The 19,083-nt window shown below is 32.8% G+C and overlaps 1 protein-coding gene across 2 annotated transcripts; it reads left to right on the top strand.

Annotated features, from left to right (window-relative positions):
- Nucleotides 1–2,417: 2,417 nt before the first annotated feature.
- LOC107933487 (AP-4 complex subunit epsilon) lies at nt 2,418–10,136 on the top strand. Of its 2 annotated transcripts, XR_001693640.2 has the most exons (12): nt 2,418–3,303; nt 3,983–4,168; nt 4,260–4,475; nt 4,571–4,681; nt 5,022–5,219; nt 5,298–5,429; nt 6,133–6,189; nt 6,289–6,405; nt 6,591–6,668; nt 7,538–7,681; nt 8,551–9,803; nt 9,900–10,136. XR_001693640.2 is itself a non-coding variant. In XM_016865710.2 (11 exons), the coding sequence occupies exons 1-11, from the start codon at nt 2,737–2,739 to the stop codon at nt 9,610–9,612; spliced, it is 2,868 nt and encodes a 955-aa protein (XP_016721199.2). In that variant the 5' UTR covers nt 2,418–2,736; the 3' UTR covers nt 9,613–10,136. The 2 variants fall into 2 exon arrangements, 1 of the variants encoding a protein (XP_016721199.2); XM_016865710.2 differs by having other exon boundaries at nt 8,551–10,136.
- Nucleotides 10,137–19,083: the final 8,947 nt, after the last annotated feature.

A 19,083-nucleotide genomic window follows, 5' to 3' on the forward strand; every position in this document is an offset into this window, starting at 1 on the left:
CCCTTTTTCTAAACGGGCATCGTTTTTTGCCCAAGCTCATTTTTCGGGCCTATATTTTTACCCAAACCCTCCTATTTTTTGAACGGGCCTTCGAGCTGAGCCAGGCTGCCCAGCCCATGATCACCTCTACTCAACTTTCATAAATTTTTATTTTAAGAACTGAAAATAAAAAATTACAAATTGGGCACTGCGATTAACAACCATTTTCATTTTAGTCACCAATTTTAATAAGTTTTCATTTTGGTCATTCCTATTAATTCAATGTTATTATACACTCATTTTAGTCACCCAACTTTAATAATTTTTCATTTTGATCACTCATTTACTTTTTAAAAATTAATCTTACTTTTCTTAAAAAATTACAACAAATTGAGTTATTCAATTGTGAAGATAAAACTCAAGTTTTTTGGTGTAACTCAATTTTTTTACACAGACCCATATTTCTAAAAACTAAAGTTAATTCTAAAAAAAAAATAAAATTAAAAAGATAAAATGATTTCTCTCAGTAAAAACCCAAGTAATTTAATGTAGAATATGAAGTTTTTCCTTTTATTTGAAAAACAAACTAAAATTATTTCTAAAATGATAAGTAAATTAAAAAGATAAATTGGTTTTCCCAATAAAAATCTAGATAGTTTTCTGTAAAATTTCACTTTTTTCTCTTTTACTAGAAAAAAAAGAATTAAATTAATTCTAAAGAAAGAATTAAAGGAGAAAATAAAGATAAAATGATTTTCCTTCTAAAATTCTAAGTTTTTTCTTGTAAAAACACAGATAATTCCTTATAAAACTTTAGGTTTTTCTTTTTTACAATAAAAAATAAATTAAATTCTAAAATAATAAATTTTAAAAAGATAAAATGAGTGACCAAAATAAAAATTTATTAAAGTTGAGTGACTGAAATAAATGTAAAATAATATTGAATAAACAACATATAACTAAAATGAAAGTTTATTAAAGATGTCTAATTTATAAATATTTTATTTTTGGTGTTCAAAATAAAAATTTATGAAAATTAGATGACCAACTGTATAGTTTAAATGATAAACTTTTTTCCAAAAATACCTTATTTAAAAAAAAATCAAACAAGCTGGTTATTTTTATTCCATCACTGCCAAATAATTATTTTTCATTTTCATTCAAAATAACTAACTGTATTTTTTTCTTGGGTAATTTACCAAAGTAGTCACTTGTGTTTGCCCTAAGTTACATTTTAGTCACTTATGTTTGAAATGTTACGTTTTAGTCACTTATGTTATTATTTTGTTACGAAGTGATCACTCTACTGTTAGGTTCCGTTATCTCTCTAACGGTAATCCCCTACGTGGCAGTCCAACTAGATTTTAAGTGCCAACTTGGATTTCTAAATGGGATGAAAATAGATTTTTAATTAAAAATTTAATTAATTAAAATTTTTAAACCTAAACCTTAACTAAAAAATTTGTTCATCTCCTCTTTTTAATTTTTCTTCCATCTCTTCTTTTTTCAATGCTTTTTTTTTCTCATTTGACTGGAAAAACTATTATTAAGATTGAAATAGTTGAAATTAAATTGACTGCTTCATATAGATGGATTCAATGGAGGGTTCAGGTATGTCTTCTTTGCATTCCTCTATCTCTTTTATTCAATACTGAAAAACAAAAGATTAGATTTTTTATTGTTTAATGAAAACCCTAAATTGAAATTCTTGATATTTTCTTCTACTTTTTGAAATTGTTTGTAAACATGTATTTTATTTTGCGTCAGTAGACATCCCATAAAATACAACCAGAAACATGTTTTCATGAACATGTTTCATTCAAGCAAATTTTAAAATTTTCAGAAAAGGGCTGTTACTTTCACTGTTCTTGTTCATAATTATTATATTTTCTAGTTCTTTCACAGTTCTTGAATAATTGGTTTCTCAATCAATTTTTTTTATCTGAATCAACTTGTATGTTCACAATCTCTTTGTGGGTATTCCAGATTATTCTTTCTTATTGCTGATTTCAACTATTTTGATCTTAATAATAATTTTTCCAGTCAAATGAAAAAAAACCATTGAAAAAAATAAGAGACAGAAGAAAAATTAAAAAGAGGAGATGAACATTAAGATTTAGGTTTGAAAATTTTAATTAATTAAATATTTTTAATTAAAAATTTATTTTCATCCCATTTAAAAATCCAAGTTGGCACCTACAATCTAGTTGGACTGCCACCTAGGATTACCGCTAGAGAGATAACGGAACTTAATGGTAGAGTGATCATTTCGTAACAAAATAATAACATAAGTGACTAAAACGTAACATTTTAAATATAAGTGACTAAAATGTAACTTGAGACAAACAAAAGTTACTATTTTTGTAGATTAACCTTTTTTTTCTTTTGGGAGAGACTGTAATTCCAATTCATCTGCCGTGTCAAGTAAAAGTTGTATGGAAATTCTCATAGCAGTATTTAAAAAAAAAAAATCCAGAATCGCCAGTGAAGCTCTCGACCGTGGATTAGCCCGGGCGGTCCCTTATTGCACTGCCCTGTGCCTAGCCCTCGTTTCACCCACTTTTTGTTTTTTCTCTATTTCTCTCTCTGCCTGATAAAAAGCCTTTCTATTTTCCTTCTCTAAAACACACAGATAAAACATCAATCGATCTAATTTTTCAGTTCGAGATCTCAATCTCAACACCGAATGAAAAAGTGATTGTAGGCAGATAGTAAAGAAAGCTGGAGCAATTAAGGACGTTCGGTAGGGAGCTCGCTATGGGCTCCCAAGGCGGATTCTACCAGTCCAAGGAATTTCTGGATCTGGTCAAGTCCATCGGCGAGGCTCGATCCAAGGCTGAAGAAGACCGGATTGTTCTCAACGAGATCGAGACTCTCAAACGCCGTATCTCCGAGCCCGACATCCCCAAACGCAAGATGAAAGAGTACATCATCAGATTGGTTTACATCGAGATGCTCGGTCATGACGCTTCCTTCGGTTACATTCATGCCGTTAAGATGACTCACGATGACAGTCTCCTCGTCAAACGAACTGGTTACTTGGCCGTTACGCTCTTCTTGAACGAAGATCATGATTTGATCATTTTGATTGTCAATACCATTCAAAAAGATTTGAAGTCTGACAATTACTTGGTGGTCTGCGCGGCCTTGAATGCCGTGTGTAAGTTGATCAATGAGGAGACCATTCCTGCCGTTTTGCCGCAGGTTATGGAGTTGCTCGCACATCCCAAGGAGGCCGTACGGAAGAAGGCCATCATGGCTCTCCATCGCTTTTATCAGAAATCCCCCTCTTCCGTCTCGCATCTTGTCTCCAATTTTCGCAAGGTAGGTCTTTCCATTTTCCATATTCTACTTCTAGGTTTAAGCTAGTTTTATCATTCCTAATGAATATGTTTATGCATTTTAATTTAACCACCAGGCAGCTATTTTATGTGTATTTACCTATTTGAATTCGGAAAAGTGTCTTGTTTGATTTGCTGATAGCGTGGGTACTATAGAGGTCCAAATTTACTGATTTTTCAATTCATTTTTGGATTAGTTTCACAAATCATCATTTTGCTTAAGTTTTATTGAAACTAGATGAATAGTTGTGTCTTATGTGTTGATTTCAAATTTATCATTAATAGTAACTCCAAGCTCATGCTAACCGATCTGCTGTCCAACAGAATTACCTTATACATGATACTCAACTAAAACCTCAAATTCTCGAATACCTGCTTTTGTAGAATGACCTTTTTATTAAGGAAGGAAAATAGGAGTAGAGAAACCATATATTTTAAAGAAAATGCCATTGTGCAAGTTTTCAGTGTGTTGTGATTAGTACTTCCATTTTTAGGAAGGTCCATTTTAAGATCTATACCTTGAGAAGTTGAAAAGCTCATCCTAAAAGGGGGAAAAAAAATAGTCTTGATATATTTGTTTGTTACTGTTTCTCAATATATTTTTTCTGGAGGACCATAGACTGTCTCATTTATAGGCTTAAAAGTGGCTTCCTTTCTTTCAGAGGCTTTGTGATAATGATCCTGGAGTTATGGGAGCAACCCTTTGTCCGCTTTTTGAACTTATAGCAAGAGATGTTAATTCTTACAAAGATTTGGTCATCAGCTTTGTAAGCATTCTTAAACAAGTAGCTGAACGCAGACTATCAAAGGCTTATGACTGCCATCAAATGCCAGCTCCATTTATTCAGGTGATGCATCTTTTAGGTTTTACTTGAGTTTTTAGGTGATGCATCTTTTCAATTGACAATGTAGATCATATGACATAGTTGTATTTTGCAGATCAAGTTGCTTAAAATTCTGGCGTTGCTTGGAAGTGGTGACAAGCAAGCAAGTGAAAACATGTATACTGTAGTGGGAGACATATTCCGAAAATGTGATTCATCAAGTAATATAGGAAATGCTGTACTTTATGAGTGCATATGCTGTGTTTCTTCTATATATCCCAATCCCAAGTTATTAGAGTCTGCAGCCGATGTTATATCAAGATTTTTAAAGGTAGCCAATGCTTCTTCTGTGGATATGCTCTATTACTAGTATTTATTTATTTATTCTATGTGTTGAATTATGCCATCTTTTGTTTTTGTTTGCAGAGTGACAGTCACAACCTAAAATACATGGGCATTGATGCTCTTGGCCGATTGATAAAGATAAGTCCAGAGATTGCTGAGCAACATCAGCTGGCTGTGATTGATTGCTTAGAGGTTCAGAAGCTTCTTATTTTGAATTCTGTCCTTGGTATTTAGTCTTTGTTTCAGTACTTTATTATGATTTAACTAGTGCAGACTGGGATTATTTATATAGCTTGCTCTATATGGTCAGATGTACCAGTTACTTGGTTCCAATAAATGAGAAATGAGATTAAGAGGAAATAGGGGGAATGCTCTTAGAAAATTTAATCTGTCTGGTGTAGATTTTTTTTTCCCCTTGTGTTTTGGCTTGGCTACAAAATTTTGAGTGAATGCTTTTGCTTCTTTATTATGCTATTTTACATGCAGTTGTCATTCTTCATCGCAATTATTTAACATGAGTGCTTTGACACAGGACCCTGATGACACTCTGAAGAGGAAAACTTTTGAACTACTTTACAAAATGACCAAGTCTACAAATGTGGAGGTTATTGTTGATCGCATGATTGATTACATGATTAGCATTAGTGATAATCATTATAAAACTGAAATAGCATCTCGATGTGTTGAACTTGCGGAGCAATTTGCACCAAGCAATCAGTGGTTCATCCAGGTATTATTTTGACTTCCAGTGGCCAATCTAGTTTCTTAGCTTAGAGTACTGACCGTTCCTGATAATTTTACTCTGCAGACCATGAATAGAGTTTTTGAGCATGCGGGAGATCTGGTCAATATTAAGGTAGCACATAGTTTGATGCGGTTGATTGCTGAGGGATTCGGAGAGGATGATGATAATGCAGATAGTAAATTGAGATCATCTGCTGTAAGTTCATTTGACGATGGCCTTTGCAGGCCCATGCACAACCCAATGTCAACCCTTGCATCATATCTTATTTCCTATAAATTTAACATCTTGCATCTTGTTTGATCTGTTTTTCTTCCATATTTTTAATTAATTTGATTCTATTTTAAGTCTGAGAGAAAGAAAAGATCCCCGAAAGCTTGAAACCTTTGGATTTGTAATAGCTTGTGCTTTGTCCATTTTTGTATTGCTGTGAATGGAATTAAACCCAGGGCTTAGCCTAGTTGGTTCATACAGCCATCCTTAAGAGGTGGCATTCAGCAGGTTTGCACTTGAAATTCTAGCACCTGCAACCTATTTTCCTGTTCAAGCATAGCCAAAGTTGAGGATGTCTGTTTTTACTACTAGGAAGTCGCCAACTTATAATTTACAGCATAGGCTTGTGTAACATTTCTGGTTTCAGTGGAAAGCCAAAGATATAATACTCCTTATAATACATAGCATCCATTATTCTTTATCTGAATAATAATTTGAGGATCACCTATGTTTTAACTTGAATTTGTCTGGGTTTTGCATATGTTTTGTTACCTATTAGCCCAGAGGGACATTTATAGTGCAATCTTCACCCTTTTTAATTCATATGTAGCATCTATATTCAAGTTTTACTCTTTTCTTTCTTGGTCCTTTTGTTTTCTTAAGTTTGAATGATTATTTTTTTGGGCAGGTGGAGTCATATTTGCGCATTCTTGGTGAGCCAAAGTTGCCATCTGTTTTCCTTCAGGTATGTTCTTTTGTTTCAAGTATTCTTTCCCCCTTGTATTTCTTGCATGTGGAAGGACTAAAATATTGATTATTATCTTAATTGTGAGTTTTGTTGCAGGTAATCTGTTGGGTATTGGGGGAATATGGAACAGCTGACGGAATGTTCTCTGCTTCTGACATTACTGGGAAGCTGTGTGATGTGGCAGAGGCTTATTCTAATGATGAGACTGTTAAGGTATCAGCTAATATGAATTAATTGTTCTTAGACTAGTTATTACTTATTACCACTTGATGCAAACCTAGATCCTTTTATGTTGACAATCTCGTGGTTAACTGAAAATTTCTTTCGTAATTGTTCTAGAATATTTTTTTGTTCTTTCAATATCTGCAAATCTGATGATCTTTCATTTATTTTTGAAGGCATATGCAACTACAGCTCTCATGAAAATATATGCGTTTGAAATAGCAGCTCGTAGGAAAGTAGATATGCTGCCTGAGGTTGGTTCCCAAACACTAGAGGACAAATTTGTTATATGCAAATGCTCATTTATGTTGTTGATGTGTTGCATCCTTTGGTACTTTTATTATCATGTTTTTAGTGAAATGGTCTGAAAATAACTTAAACTACCTGTCTTTTCATGTTTGGTTTTGTGGTTGCTTGGTTGCCTATAAAATGAAAATCTAGTAACATTAGCTAGCAAGGACTTTTAGAGGAATTTGTACTCTAATTAATTAGGCAAAGTTTAACCATGGTTACAACTTGCAACATAACAATGAGATGCCTCAGTCTCTTTCCATATGATTTGGCAATGAAGAAAATAAATCAGGCTTGGGCTGGATGTCAGGCTGGAAGTGTGTTAGCTTTATCTCATTGTATTGATTGTGAAATTTTGTTTGACAACATACTGTCTCTCACTTAGAAGCTGCTGCAGCTGTTAGAAGGGGTTCTACTGTTTAAATAATAATCTTCTCCTTTTCTCTCTCTCTGTGGGGGTTATGTTTGAGCATAAAGGACATAAGTAGAAATTACGATCAAGCTACCTCTTACTAGGTTGTTCTGATGTTGAGATAGTGATAGATGTGAAGAAGGGTTATATTTATATTTAGGAATAAAGCCTACCAGGTGGAAATCAGCGGTTTGTGATGCCAATTGTGCAGTGTGCTAGTAGTGTGTAAATTGCTGCAAATTTATTGTAACTGGATGGTTATGGAACTTCTAGTGTTGAGATGGAAATTTCTTTATAGTGCTTATTAACTCCAGCAAGCTAGTTAATGCCTGGATATAGAATGCTTAAATGTATAATCATATTCAACTCTTGTAGGGCAACAAATTTGTGGACTGATTTCTCTTATCGCTCTTGATGCAGTGCCAATCTTTAATGGAAGAGTTATTGGCTTCTCACTCAACAGATTTACAGCAACGTGCCTATGAACTGCAAGCAGTGATTGGGCTTGATGCTCATGCTGTTGAGTGTATTATGCCATCAGATGCAAGTTGTGAAGATATTGAGGTGCTTTCTTATCGCATTCTGTTTGTTTAATTTGGTTTCAACGTACAGATTCTCATTTTATCTGATGTTTCTGATGGCTCCTGTTTCAATTTCCTTGTGATGTCTTGTTATAACTTCTGTGGCTTTCTAGCTTAAGATTCAAAGAATAAAATGATATGCTTATGACACTTTTATCCTTACAAGTTGATTGCGTCTTTGACCTCAAGCTCGGGTTGATAAAGCATTTAGTGCTTGAAAATGGTCCGTTCCACTTAAAGTTGTCATATAGAGTTTGAACCTATGATTGATGAATTAAGCATTATCCCTCCTTGATTCTCCAATTCGCTGTAGCACTTCTGTTAAATGTAAATATTGCTATAAAGAAAAGAGTAATTTAATTCCCTTTTGCATCTGTCACCTGCTCCTGCATCGATATACTTGTTGAACATTGCGATAGTTGTGGTGTTGCCTCTTCTATGATTGAGATAATGTTTTTACAAGTAGGTTGCCCTGAAAATTTTGAAAATGGACTCTTTGGTGACAAGACTATATGGATATATATACACACTTAGTTTACCTCGTTTTGGCTTTTAGGAGTTCACAGAATTGTCTTGATTTGACTTATAACAATTTATATCTATATGTTCCGTTGAAAGCTTGTGGGAGCTTCAGAATATTCTGTGCTCTGTCAATTGGTTGATATTTTAATCCCTAGCTTTCTACAAAAAGATAGGGTCCATTTAGCAAATGAAATAAAATTTCATGCTTATGTTGGCTATTTGTCTTTTTGGTCCGTTTGTGTTCTGTCAACTGCATCATGGTGGAACGTTCTTTTCTTATTTATATGACTTTTCATGCAAGAGTACAGTCATTGTTGGTTCTGCTTGCAGGTTGATAGAGACCTTTCTTTCCTTAATGATTATATCCAAGAAGCAATAGAAAAAGGTGCTCAGCCCTATATTCCTGAGAGTGAACGCTCTGGAATGTTAAATATCAGCAATTTTAGGAACCAAGATCACCACGAGGCTTCATCACATGGTCTTAGGTTTGAGGCTTATGAGCTCCCAAAACCAGCTTTGCAGTCCAGGATCCCTCAAGCATTAATTGCTTCAACTGAAATAGTTCCAGTGCCTGAGCCAATGTATCCTAGGGAGAGCTACCAGACTACTATGCCATCTATTCCATCAGATGCAGGATCGGCGGAGCTCAAGCTACGACTAGAGGGAGTACAAAAGAAATGGGGTAGACCGACATATACACCTGCTACATCTACCTCAAATTCCACATCACAGAAAACAGTTAATGGGACTTCACAAGGTGATGGGGCAAGTACCGTAAGTTCAATGCGTGAAACGTATGATTCAAGGAAACCACAAGTTGAAGTTTCTCATGAGAAGCAGAAACTTGCTGCTTCACTGTTTGGAGGTTCATCAAAAACGGAAAAGAGGCCTGCTACTGGTCATAAGGCTGCAAAGGCAAGCAGCCACATGGTGGAGAAGTCTCATGTGCCAAAGTCTAGTATGGAAGTTGCATCAGATAAGGCCGCTTCTGCTCAGCAACCTCCGAACTTGCTTGATTTGGGGGAACCAACTGCCACAAGTACTGCTCTTCAACTAGATCCATTTAAACAATTGGAGGGCCTTCTCGACACAACTGAAGTTGCTTCAGCTGTAAATGGTGCACCTGCTGCTTCCGTATCACCTGATATAATGGCATTGTATGTTGACACGGCTGCTGGTATACACAATAAAAATGATGCTGATCTTTTATCTGGCTTGTCAAATCCTTCAGTGACAAACATGCCTGGCACTACTGCAATGCCGCAAGTAACACAAAGCAGCAGTAAACGGCCAAACCCTAAAGATTCCTTGGAAAAGGATGCATTGGTGAGGCAGATGGGTGTGAATCCATCGAGTCAGAATCCAAACTTGTTTAAAGATTTACTTGGGTGAACTAGAAACATGAATATGATTTAAGGGATTTTAACAGCTACCAAATTTGCAGTGCCAGTGCGGTTTTGCATGCAGCTGGGCAGTTGATAGGACAATCATACAGGCTATATTGGTATTTATTTATTATTACCAGATATATGCCAGGGATTGTCATATAAATGAGATCCAGCCATATAGAATTTTGGGGTCAGGTACTGTTCTGGAGTTTCTTTTTCCTTTTTTTTTTTTGGGAAGCATTACTGGTCTGGAGGGTTTAGTGTTTATTATAATATTTTTTATTTTAATAGGAAAGAGCAGAAACAATGATGTTGTGTTCGTTCTTTTGAGTGATTTGCCAGCGGAGGTTTTAGTGGTGGTGTATTGTACTGTAGGTCATGCCCATGCCTATGCCTAAAGAGTTAGATGGGCGAGGGTTTTGCTTTTGCCTACTTTAGCAGTGACCGATGTTTGAGTCCCTTGTTATAATAATGATGTACAAATACTGGTAAGTTAATTAATTAATCTGAAATATGGAGTTTAAGTAATCTACCTCAATTAGAATCACAAATAAAGACTCCCAAGATTTGGAAGATAATTTTATTTCTTTTTTTTTGGTTTCATTTTACTATACTTTCTCAGGATCTGAAATAATAATAGTTTAAGTTCTATTTTCTGTTTATAAGTAGGCAACAGGCTTTCTGGCTAGTATTTGTATACTATTAGATGTGTCGGAACTCGGTAGACTGAATTTAAAAAAAATTCAACTGATTAAGTAATTCAGGCTTTTTTTTATAAAAGTAACTCTAAAAAATAAATTAATTATCAAAATAACCTATTTTTTTAATTATGTACAAAAATAATTTATTTTCTACAGTAAAAAGTGGTGGAGCCATATGATATGGCGTCACCACTTTGCCACATCAGCCCGAAGTATTAAAAAATTATTTTTTGGTGCAATCATGTTGAATGGCGCCATCAGTATAAAATATTATGGAAATACTAAAAAATTTAGAAAAACGAAGGATTTAAAAAAAAATTCTATTTTTGGGTGGAACCATTCTAAATGGCGCCATCACTTTTTCGATTTATCAGGTTCTTATATTTTTTTTACTTATTTTTTTATTTTTTTTCTTATATTTTGTCTCTTTCTTAGATTTTTTTAAGTTTTATATTATTTTCTTAATTTATTTTGCTTATTTAATTTATATTATTAATTTTAAAAAATTTGTAATATATATTTAAAATGTATTATAATATTTTTTAAAAAATTTTAATTATTATTTTTAAATTTTTTTTTAAATTTATATATATATATATTTGTGAAATTATTTTTTTTATAAATTTTAAAAATGTATTTTTCAAATTAGTTTTGAAATTATTAGTTTTATAATATTTGAAATGTATGTTTAATATTTTATTAATTTTACATACAATTTTAAATATTATTTTTAAATTCTTTTTTATCATTAGGTATATATATTTAAATTTTAAAGTTTAAATTAAAATATATATATATTTTAAAAAATATATATTAAATATTATTTTATAAATATTAAATATTTTTTTTATTTTTTTGACTTTTTTTATTGTTTTGTTTTCTCTTTTATGTTTAATTATTATTATTAACTTTAAAAAATTTGAAATATTTTATTAATATATATATTTGTAAATTTTAGATATGTATTTTGAGATTTTTTTTAAAATTTTAAATACAATTTTTAAATACATTTAAAAATTTATAATTTTTTAAATTATATAAGAAATCACAGTATTTTAAATATATTTTTTAAAATTTTGTCTTTTTCCTTTTTTTTTTACTTTTTTGAAATTTTTTGTTTTTTTCTTATTTTATTTTGTTTATTTATTTTATTATTAATTTTAAAAATTTTGTAATGTATATTTAAAATGTTTTATAATATATTTTTTACAATTTTAAATATTATTTTTAAATTCTGTTTTTAACATTAGATATATGTATTTAAATTTTAAAGTTTAAATTAAAATATATATATATTTATTATAACTTGTCACATCATGACTATTAATAAATTTAAATATAAATAAAAATTTTAAAAAATATATATATTAAATATTTTTTTATTATTTTGACTCTTTTTATTGTTTTGTTTTTAAAAAAAAATTGTTATATATATGGGTGGGGCTTGGTCCCACCTTGTATAGATGAAGAAGTTGAGTGAGAAAAAAAAATGTACGTTTGTTAAAATTTTATTTTATTTTTTTATATTTTATAGTTAATGTAATATAATAAATAATTGTATTGTATGTTTGTTTTTTTATATTATACAGATTTGAAGATGTCTTCTGGAGCAAATACGGATCACACTTCATCGATGATCGACGAAACAGTAAAATTTATTATAAATTAAAAAAAATTCGTTTTAGTTTCCCAATTTTTTTTTGCTAATCGCTACTCTGTTTAACATGTTTTGACTGCTTTAAAATACTTATCTCTAATTAGTTGTTATTTAGCTTCTGTTGAACATTTTAGATTATTAATTTGATTATACTTTGTAATACTTTTTTTTGTTATAATTGATTTAGATATACATTATTTGTAATTGTATTTGTATACTTTAAAAAAAAAGTTAGTAGCTCTCACCTCCAAACATCTAATTTAATCACACAAATTAGAATAGAATAGATATATTATAAAAATAAATTAGGATATTTTCATTTTTTTTAAATAACTACCCCTTAAAATCGACTTAAAACTTTACTCTATTTTTACTAATTTCATACTTAATTTATTAGACGGTGTGTAGGGATTAATAAACAAAACTATTACTTTATGAGCTCAATTTATGGAAAAAATTTCTTTTAATTTTAATATATATATTATTAAAACAATAATAATAAAAGTGAATATATTTGATTATTTACTAGTTAATTTATAAATAACTAGAAAACATAAGTATTTGTTTAAAAAATACTTTATGTTTTTAAATTTTATCATATAAAAAAATATTAGTATTCTTTAAAAAATAATTTTTCGCTATTACTCACTTTAAAATTTGAATAAGATATCATAAAATTTTAAAATTAGAAATATATACGTATTGTAGCAATTAGTGTCAAATTGAACTTGCTTGAACCAATCATCTTCTTTTGGGTTGCTTTTTGGTTTGGACTTATCTTTTACACTGGTAGAGTTTGAGTTGCTGCTCAATGAATTTCTCTTTTCTTGTAATTTTACTAGTCCCCAGTTCATATTCCTGTAATTTCTCCCATTCTTTTATTATTAATATATTTATTTTAATTAATTTAATGCTTAACTATGGTTAGGATATAATAATCACATTTGATTTCTACGTGTTATTATTAATATTTTATGACAAATTTTCATTCTATTATTAATATATTATTACTTATTTAATTCAACTTAAATAAAAAAAAATACTTAAAATGGTTACGTTGGTATAATATAAGTGTGATGTTTTTGTTTTCTCAACCTTTCACTTTTACTCTTGAATATATTTTTTTTATGTTTAAATTATATAGATAATTGATTTATCATATTTTTATAAAAAATTTACCATACAGGATGGTTATCGGGTTTTGAGGTTGCGATGTCATTTTCCCAAGTACGATCCGAACGAGCGGATCATGCCATACTTACGGTTGGCCGGATTTGAGGACGTCGCATTGATCGGAGGTTTGACTTGAGGCCAAACTTACTATCCGCCTTGGTTGAGCGGTGGTGTACGGAGACCCACACCTTCATTATGCCGTGCGAGGAGTGCACTATTACATTAGAAGACGTCGCTATGCAACTTGGGTTACAAGTTGACGATGCTGTGGTCACGGGTCGAAGCAAAAGTGTTGGTACCTTTTGTAGTATGCCACAGACTGCTTGGACGGTCCCCTCGTGATGGGGAACAGAATTTCACATGCTTGACATTAGCATGGTTGAGAGAAAATTTTAAGCAGTTATCGAGCACTGCCACTGAGCAGGAGGTGATGTATGCTGCTCAAGCCTATATTATGCAGCTGATTTGGGGGATACTTCTGCCGAACAACACGTCTAATAGAGTCCACTTAAAGTACTTGCCTCTATTGGAGGATTTTTCTCGTGCCGGTAGTTACAGCTGGGGATCTGCAGTGTTGGCTGCATTATACTATGAGCTCTGTCGTGCAACAAAACATGGGGTTAGTAATATGACTGGTTGTCTGGGTCTACTGCAGTCTTAGGCTCTATACAGGATGCCGTTTCTAGCGGCTGTTAGGCACCAACCATATTCATGGCCACTTATAAATAGGTAAAAATAAAATTATACTTAACATTTAACGACTCATAAGTGTGGATAATATTTTTCAAAGTTTAACTGCCAACGTGTTTGTTTTAATTTCAGATGGGCGACGTATCCGGGAATGGGTGCGAGCTAGAATTAATCATTTACCGTCAAATGATAGAGGCGTACGCCGGAGAGAAAGTAATATATATTAATATAGTTTAAGTAATGTTTATTTAACTTATCTACTTACAGTATGTGATGTGAATTGACTCATTATGTTATATTGTGCAGTTCTTGTGGATGCCGTATTCTGCAGTAAACATTGCAACCCTTATTCCTCAGAGGGTTCACGTTGAAGCTCGTATGTGGTGCATTAACACGCTGGTGCTCAACTTCTCAACCGTTGAGTGGTACAACGGTGATCGAGTTATGCGAAAATTTAGGTGTAAATAATTTGTGCCGGTCGAGCCACAACAGTTTGCTGATGTCCACGGTAAGACCATGCAGGGGAGACATACATTAGATTGAAGCGTGGAACATTAATGTTATGTAGCACTATGGAATACCCGATACGATAGGTGGCCTGAGATGCACTCCTGCATGTTTGACTTCAGTCCCTCGACTGAATATATGCAGTGGTACATGAATCGATGGCGAGTTTATTTATATGTGGGGCAACTTATGATAGTACCAGGTCACGGCTACAGACGTGGAAATCAACCTACGGTGGAGGTAGATGATCAACATATGGCGGAGCCCGACTCGGAGGACCAAGTTTTAAACACATCGGAGCAATGGGTTAACACTTTTTGTGATGAGTCCCAGAGCAGTTCATATAACCCGGACATAGGTGGTTCGAGTTCATATCACCCGGACATAGGTGGTTCGAGTTCATATCACCCGAACATGGGTGGTTCGAGTTCATATCATCCGGATATAGGCGGTTCGAGTCTATTTGACCTAGAGCAACCATCGACATCAGTTGATATGTTTGGTAATAACATGTACTCCACCCCGCCTCAGGCCACGATCGACCCAGTTGCCAATCCTTCAGATGTGTACAATACACCTCAACATCTACCCCGTCAACGAAGGCCCGTAAACCGTTATAAGCCGAACGATGATACCACTCTTGGTTCTTTCCAATTTTAAGTTATGTAAATTTCAAGTATTATGTGATGTTTGTTGTATTGGTTTAAGGTTTCACAACTTATATATTAGTGTTTTTTTATTTAATTTATTATAAAATCTTTTAAAGTATTAAAAGTTGCAACTATTAATTTTAAATATAATTTTAACACTAAATAATACAAACTTTATTTCTAAAAGATCATAATATAGACAGACCTCAGTTACAACATTTAATTTCTTTTAGACCGTGAAGATTGGCCAGTGTAGACGTTTCCATGGGGACATTTGCTCCGATTGTGGCCAACTGTTCTACATATGGTGCAACGCTTTGGATCGACTTGTTCTCTTACATCCATGTCGTTTCGAATCCTCGTTATTGTCGGTCTACCTTTGACTCTCCTACGTAGTGATCGATCAGGCAACATCTCAAATGCAGGCGATTGCACTTCCCATGTCGATATATCCCTTAATACAGGCAACTCGTTACCCCAAATACGCAGCGTATGTTCAAGTGTGTATACATCATCGATATATTGTTCAACAATCAAACTATAGGTAGCACAAGCTACAACCACATGCGCACACGGGTACCGTAGTACTTGGAACATCTCGCACTCATACCACCTGTTTCAAAGATCAACTCCATAGGACCGTGGCGGGATCCCTGACCGATGACTGATATACTCTGTCACTCGAAAAGTTTCCAAATTTCGAGAATATAGTTCTACATTCATCAACCTAGCCCTTTGAGTGTTATCTTTCATGGCATCTCTGATTTTTTCGACGTACACGTGTCTTGCCTCTAACTGTTTTGCTTGTTTCAACCCTATTTTTGGCATTAAGGTTGCTAACCTGTAAAATGTGGCTGAAAAAGTAGCTGAAATTGGCAAGTGACGCGTACGCCTTAAGACAGAGTTAACGGCCTCAACAAGGTTAGTTGTCATATGGCCATAACGGTACCTCTCGTTAAAATATTGAGCCCATTGCCACGACTCCATGCTACTCAACCACTGTGCAAGAGAAGGTTTGCAGCCCGCCATATCAGTCTCTAACCTCGTCTACTTATGTCTAAATCGGTGTGGTTCCAGCTCGTACCCTATGTGTATATTCCGATAAAATGCGTTAAAATTAGGAAATGGACTAGAAATAATTACAAATACTAATTTAAATACGATATTTTTACCTATGTTGACAAGTCGTTTGCACCAGTCTTTGTTCTTATACTCATTGTGGAAGTTCACAGTGATGTGACGAATACAATAGACAGACCTCCACGGAACCTCCAATTGCCGAATTGCAGCAACAACATCCTTCGATCTGTCAGATATAATGCAAATGTTGTCTTGCTTGACAACATGTCTCCGTAAGTTTCGAATGAAATATGCCTATGATTCAAAGTTCTCCGACTCTACGATGACAAAAGCGATTGGTAGTACATTTCTATTACCGTCTTGTGCAACCGCAATCAGAAGTATCTGCGTGTATTTTTCATAAAGCCATGTTCCATCAACTTGCACTACCGGTTTGCAGTGGGAGAAGGCCCTAACACATGGATCGAAAGTCCAGAACAGTCGACGAAACACTCTTTTTCCCAGTTCCAATTCTCCATTAGGGCCTCTATAAGGCAACGTTTGCAAGTCCACGACAGTTCCTGGGACATACTCTACCATTGCTGAAATCCAACTCTGAAGTTCATTGTATGACTCATCCCAGTCGCCGTACAATTGTTGCATGGCCATTTGGTTCGCCCACCACGCTTTCCTGTATGACACTCTGTACTGAAATCGAGCTTGCATGTCTGCAATCAATGTCGACATAGGAATGATTGGGCTATCTTTCACCAGTGGCATGATGCAATTGCAAATACTTTTGGCATCAAATTTTCGATGGTCTTGAGACATGCGTGCGACAGTACATGTATGACACCCTTCTAATTTTCGTATTTGCCACTGTTGAGTCCTCGGTATAAATGCAGTACGAACTCGCCAACCACACCTACCGTCGGCTCTCCAACATTCCCCAACATAGAATGTCGGTGTAGATTTGGAAACCTTGTAATCAATCGACAACTTCATGCTGTATTGTTTGATGGCAAACACACAATCCGCCTTGTTCTCGAACTGTTGCCCAACGAACAACTCGTCGAATTGTGAATTTGACGCCAATCTATGAGCAGGTACTATATCAGCGTACTGAGGGAACTCGGATGCATGCGCTGCATCTGGATCTACGTTCAACATGTTGCCCCCAGGTTCATTTCGTAAAATAATACCACGACTCGGGTTACATAATGAAGGGCCGTAAACATCTTCAACCTCCTTCGGGCCTTCATCATCGATATCGTCCGGAACCTAATCAACATCGGGGTTACTAAAATCTTCAACGTCTTGATCAGAATCTTCACCATTATTGGTCATTTCTCTGACATTTTTCTCAGTGCTTATTATCACCTCCGGATGTATTTGTAGACGGGGACTGAGGGTTGGGTTGTTGTACGAACTCCTACCATAATTAGGAATTTTGGGTATCTGCGACGTTCCACCGTATTCTAATTGGCCTGTCCATCCAACATTAAGATCAAAATCAAATTCGCGATGTTGACTTATTGGGCTAACATTCTCAACAGGCTCTAAGTCTGCTAACTCAACAAATAATTCAACTGGTTGGGGGTTCACACTCCTAGTGGACCACCATATTTCCATCATAGTGCCCAAGTCATCATCATCTAACAGTTGCATCGCACAAAATTTGAACGGATCTGTAGAGATTGGAAACTTGTAAAATAATTTGGACATCGCCCTTCCACAACGGATAGCTATTTTCGCACTGATCTTCCTTTTCATTTATGCTAACTTTATATTTTTTTTTGAATTGCAAACCTACTCTTTGCCGGCCTTGAAATACACAGCCAATATCACCTTCTACAATTTCACCATAAAAAATAACATACACCAAAAACACCTCATTATTTATTTTTAACAAATTTTTTGAACTTTTTCACTTAGCACAACAACTACACCACTCTATATATAAAAGAGAACCAAGAGGTGGAGCCATAAAGAATGGCTCCACCAAAATACTGTGATTTTTTAGAGTATAGGGGGCCCCGTAGCAATTTTACCATTTCCTAGTGGAGCCAAATAATTTGGAGCCTCCAGTTTTCAAGTCTGACAGCCAACTTATTTGTTTCAGCCCTTTTTTTTTTTAAAGTTCTGACTTTCTTTTTTCTTTTTTAAGTCCTTATTTATTTTATTTATTTCGAAAAACTTGAAACATATTTTTTAAAAATGTTTTATAATATATTTTTTATAAATATTAAAAATATATTTTCAAATTATTTTTTAAATATTAAATATTTTTTAAATTTTACATAGAATTTTGAAATTTATAATTTTTTATTTATTTTTAAAAATATTTAACAATTTTTAAATTTTTTATACAAATTTTATTTAAAAATTTAAAAATTTAAATGTTTTATATTATTAAAAAATAAAAACAAATAATAAATTTGAAAGATCATATCTTTAAATTATTTTAATATTTTATATTATTAAAAATATGGTTAATATTTAAAAAATAATATTTATAATTTTCAAAAATTAATTTGAGAAATATACATTTAAAATTTAAAAAAATCTAAAACTGATATTTAAAATTTTAACAAATATATATTATAGAATATTTCAAATATACATTACAAACTTTTAAAAATTAATAATAAGAAATAAATAAATTAAATAAACTAAAATAAAATAACAAAAAAATTATAAAATCTTAATTTAAAAATTCTATGTAAAATTAATAATATATTAAACATACATTTCAAATATTATAAAACTAATAAACAAAATACAATAAGAAAATAATATAAAACTTAAAAAAGAAAAAAAATTAAAGAAAAAGACAAAATTTATGAAAAACTAATCTAAAATTTAATTTGAAATGTATAATAAAAATAAATAAAATAGATAAAAAAATAAAATAAGAAAAAATTAGACTTCAAAAAACTAAAAAAAGGAAAAAATAATTATTTTTTTAAAATTTTAAAAAATTAATTTGAAAAATACATTTTTAAAATTTATAAATAATTAATTTCACAAATATATAT

Source organism: Gossypium hirsutum, chromosome A12 (assembly GCF_007990345.1).
Source record: "Gossypium hirsutum isolate 1008001.06 chromosome A12, Gossypium_hirsutum_v2.1, whole genome shotgun sequence".
Classification (NCBI taxonomy): domain Eukaryota; kingdom Viridiplantae; phylum Streptophyta; class Magnoliopsida; order Malvales; family Malvaceae; genus Gossypium; species Gossypium hirsutum.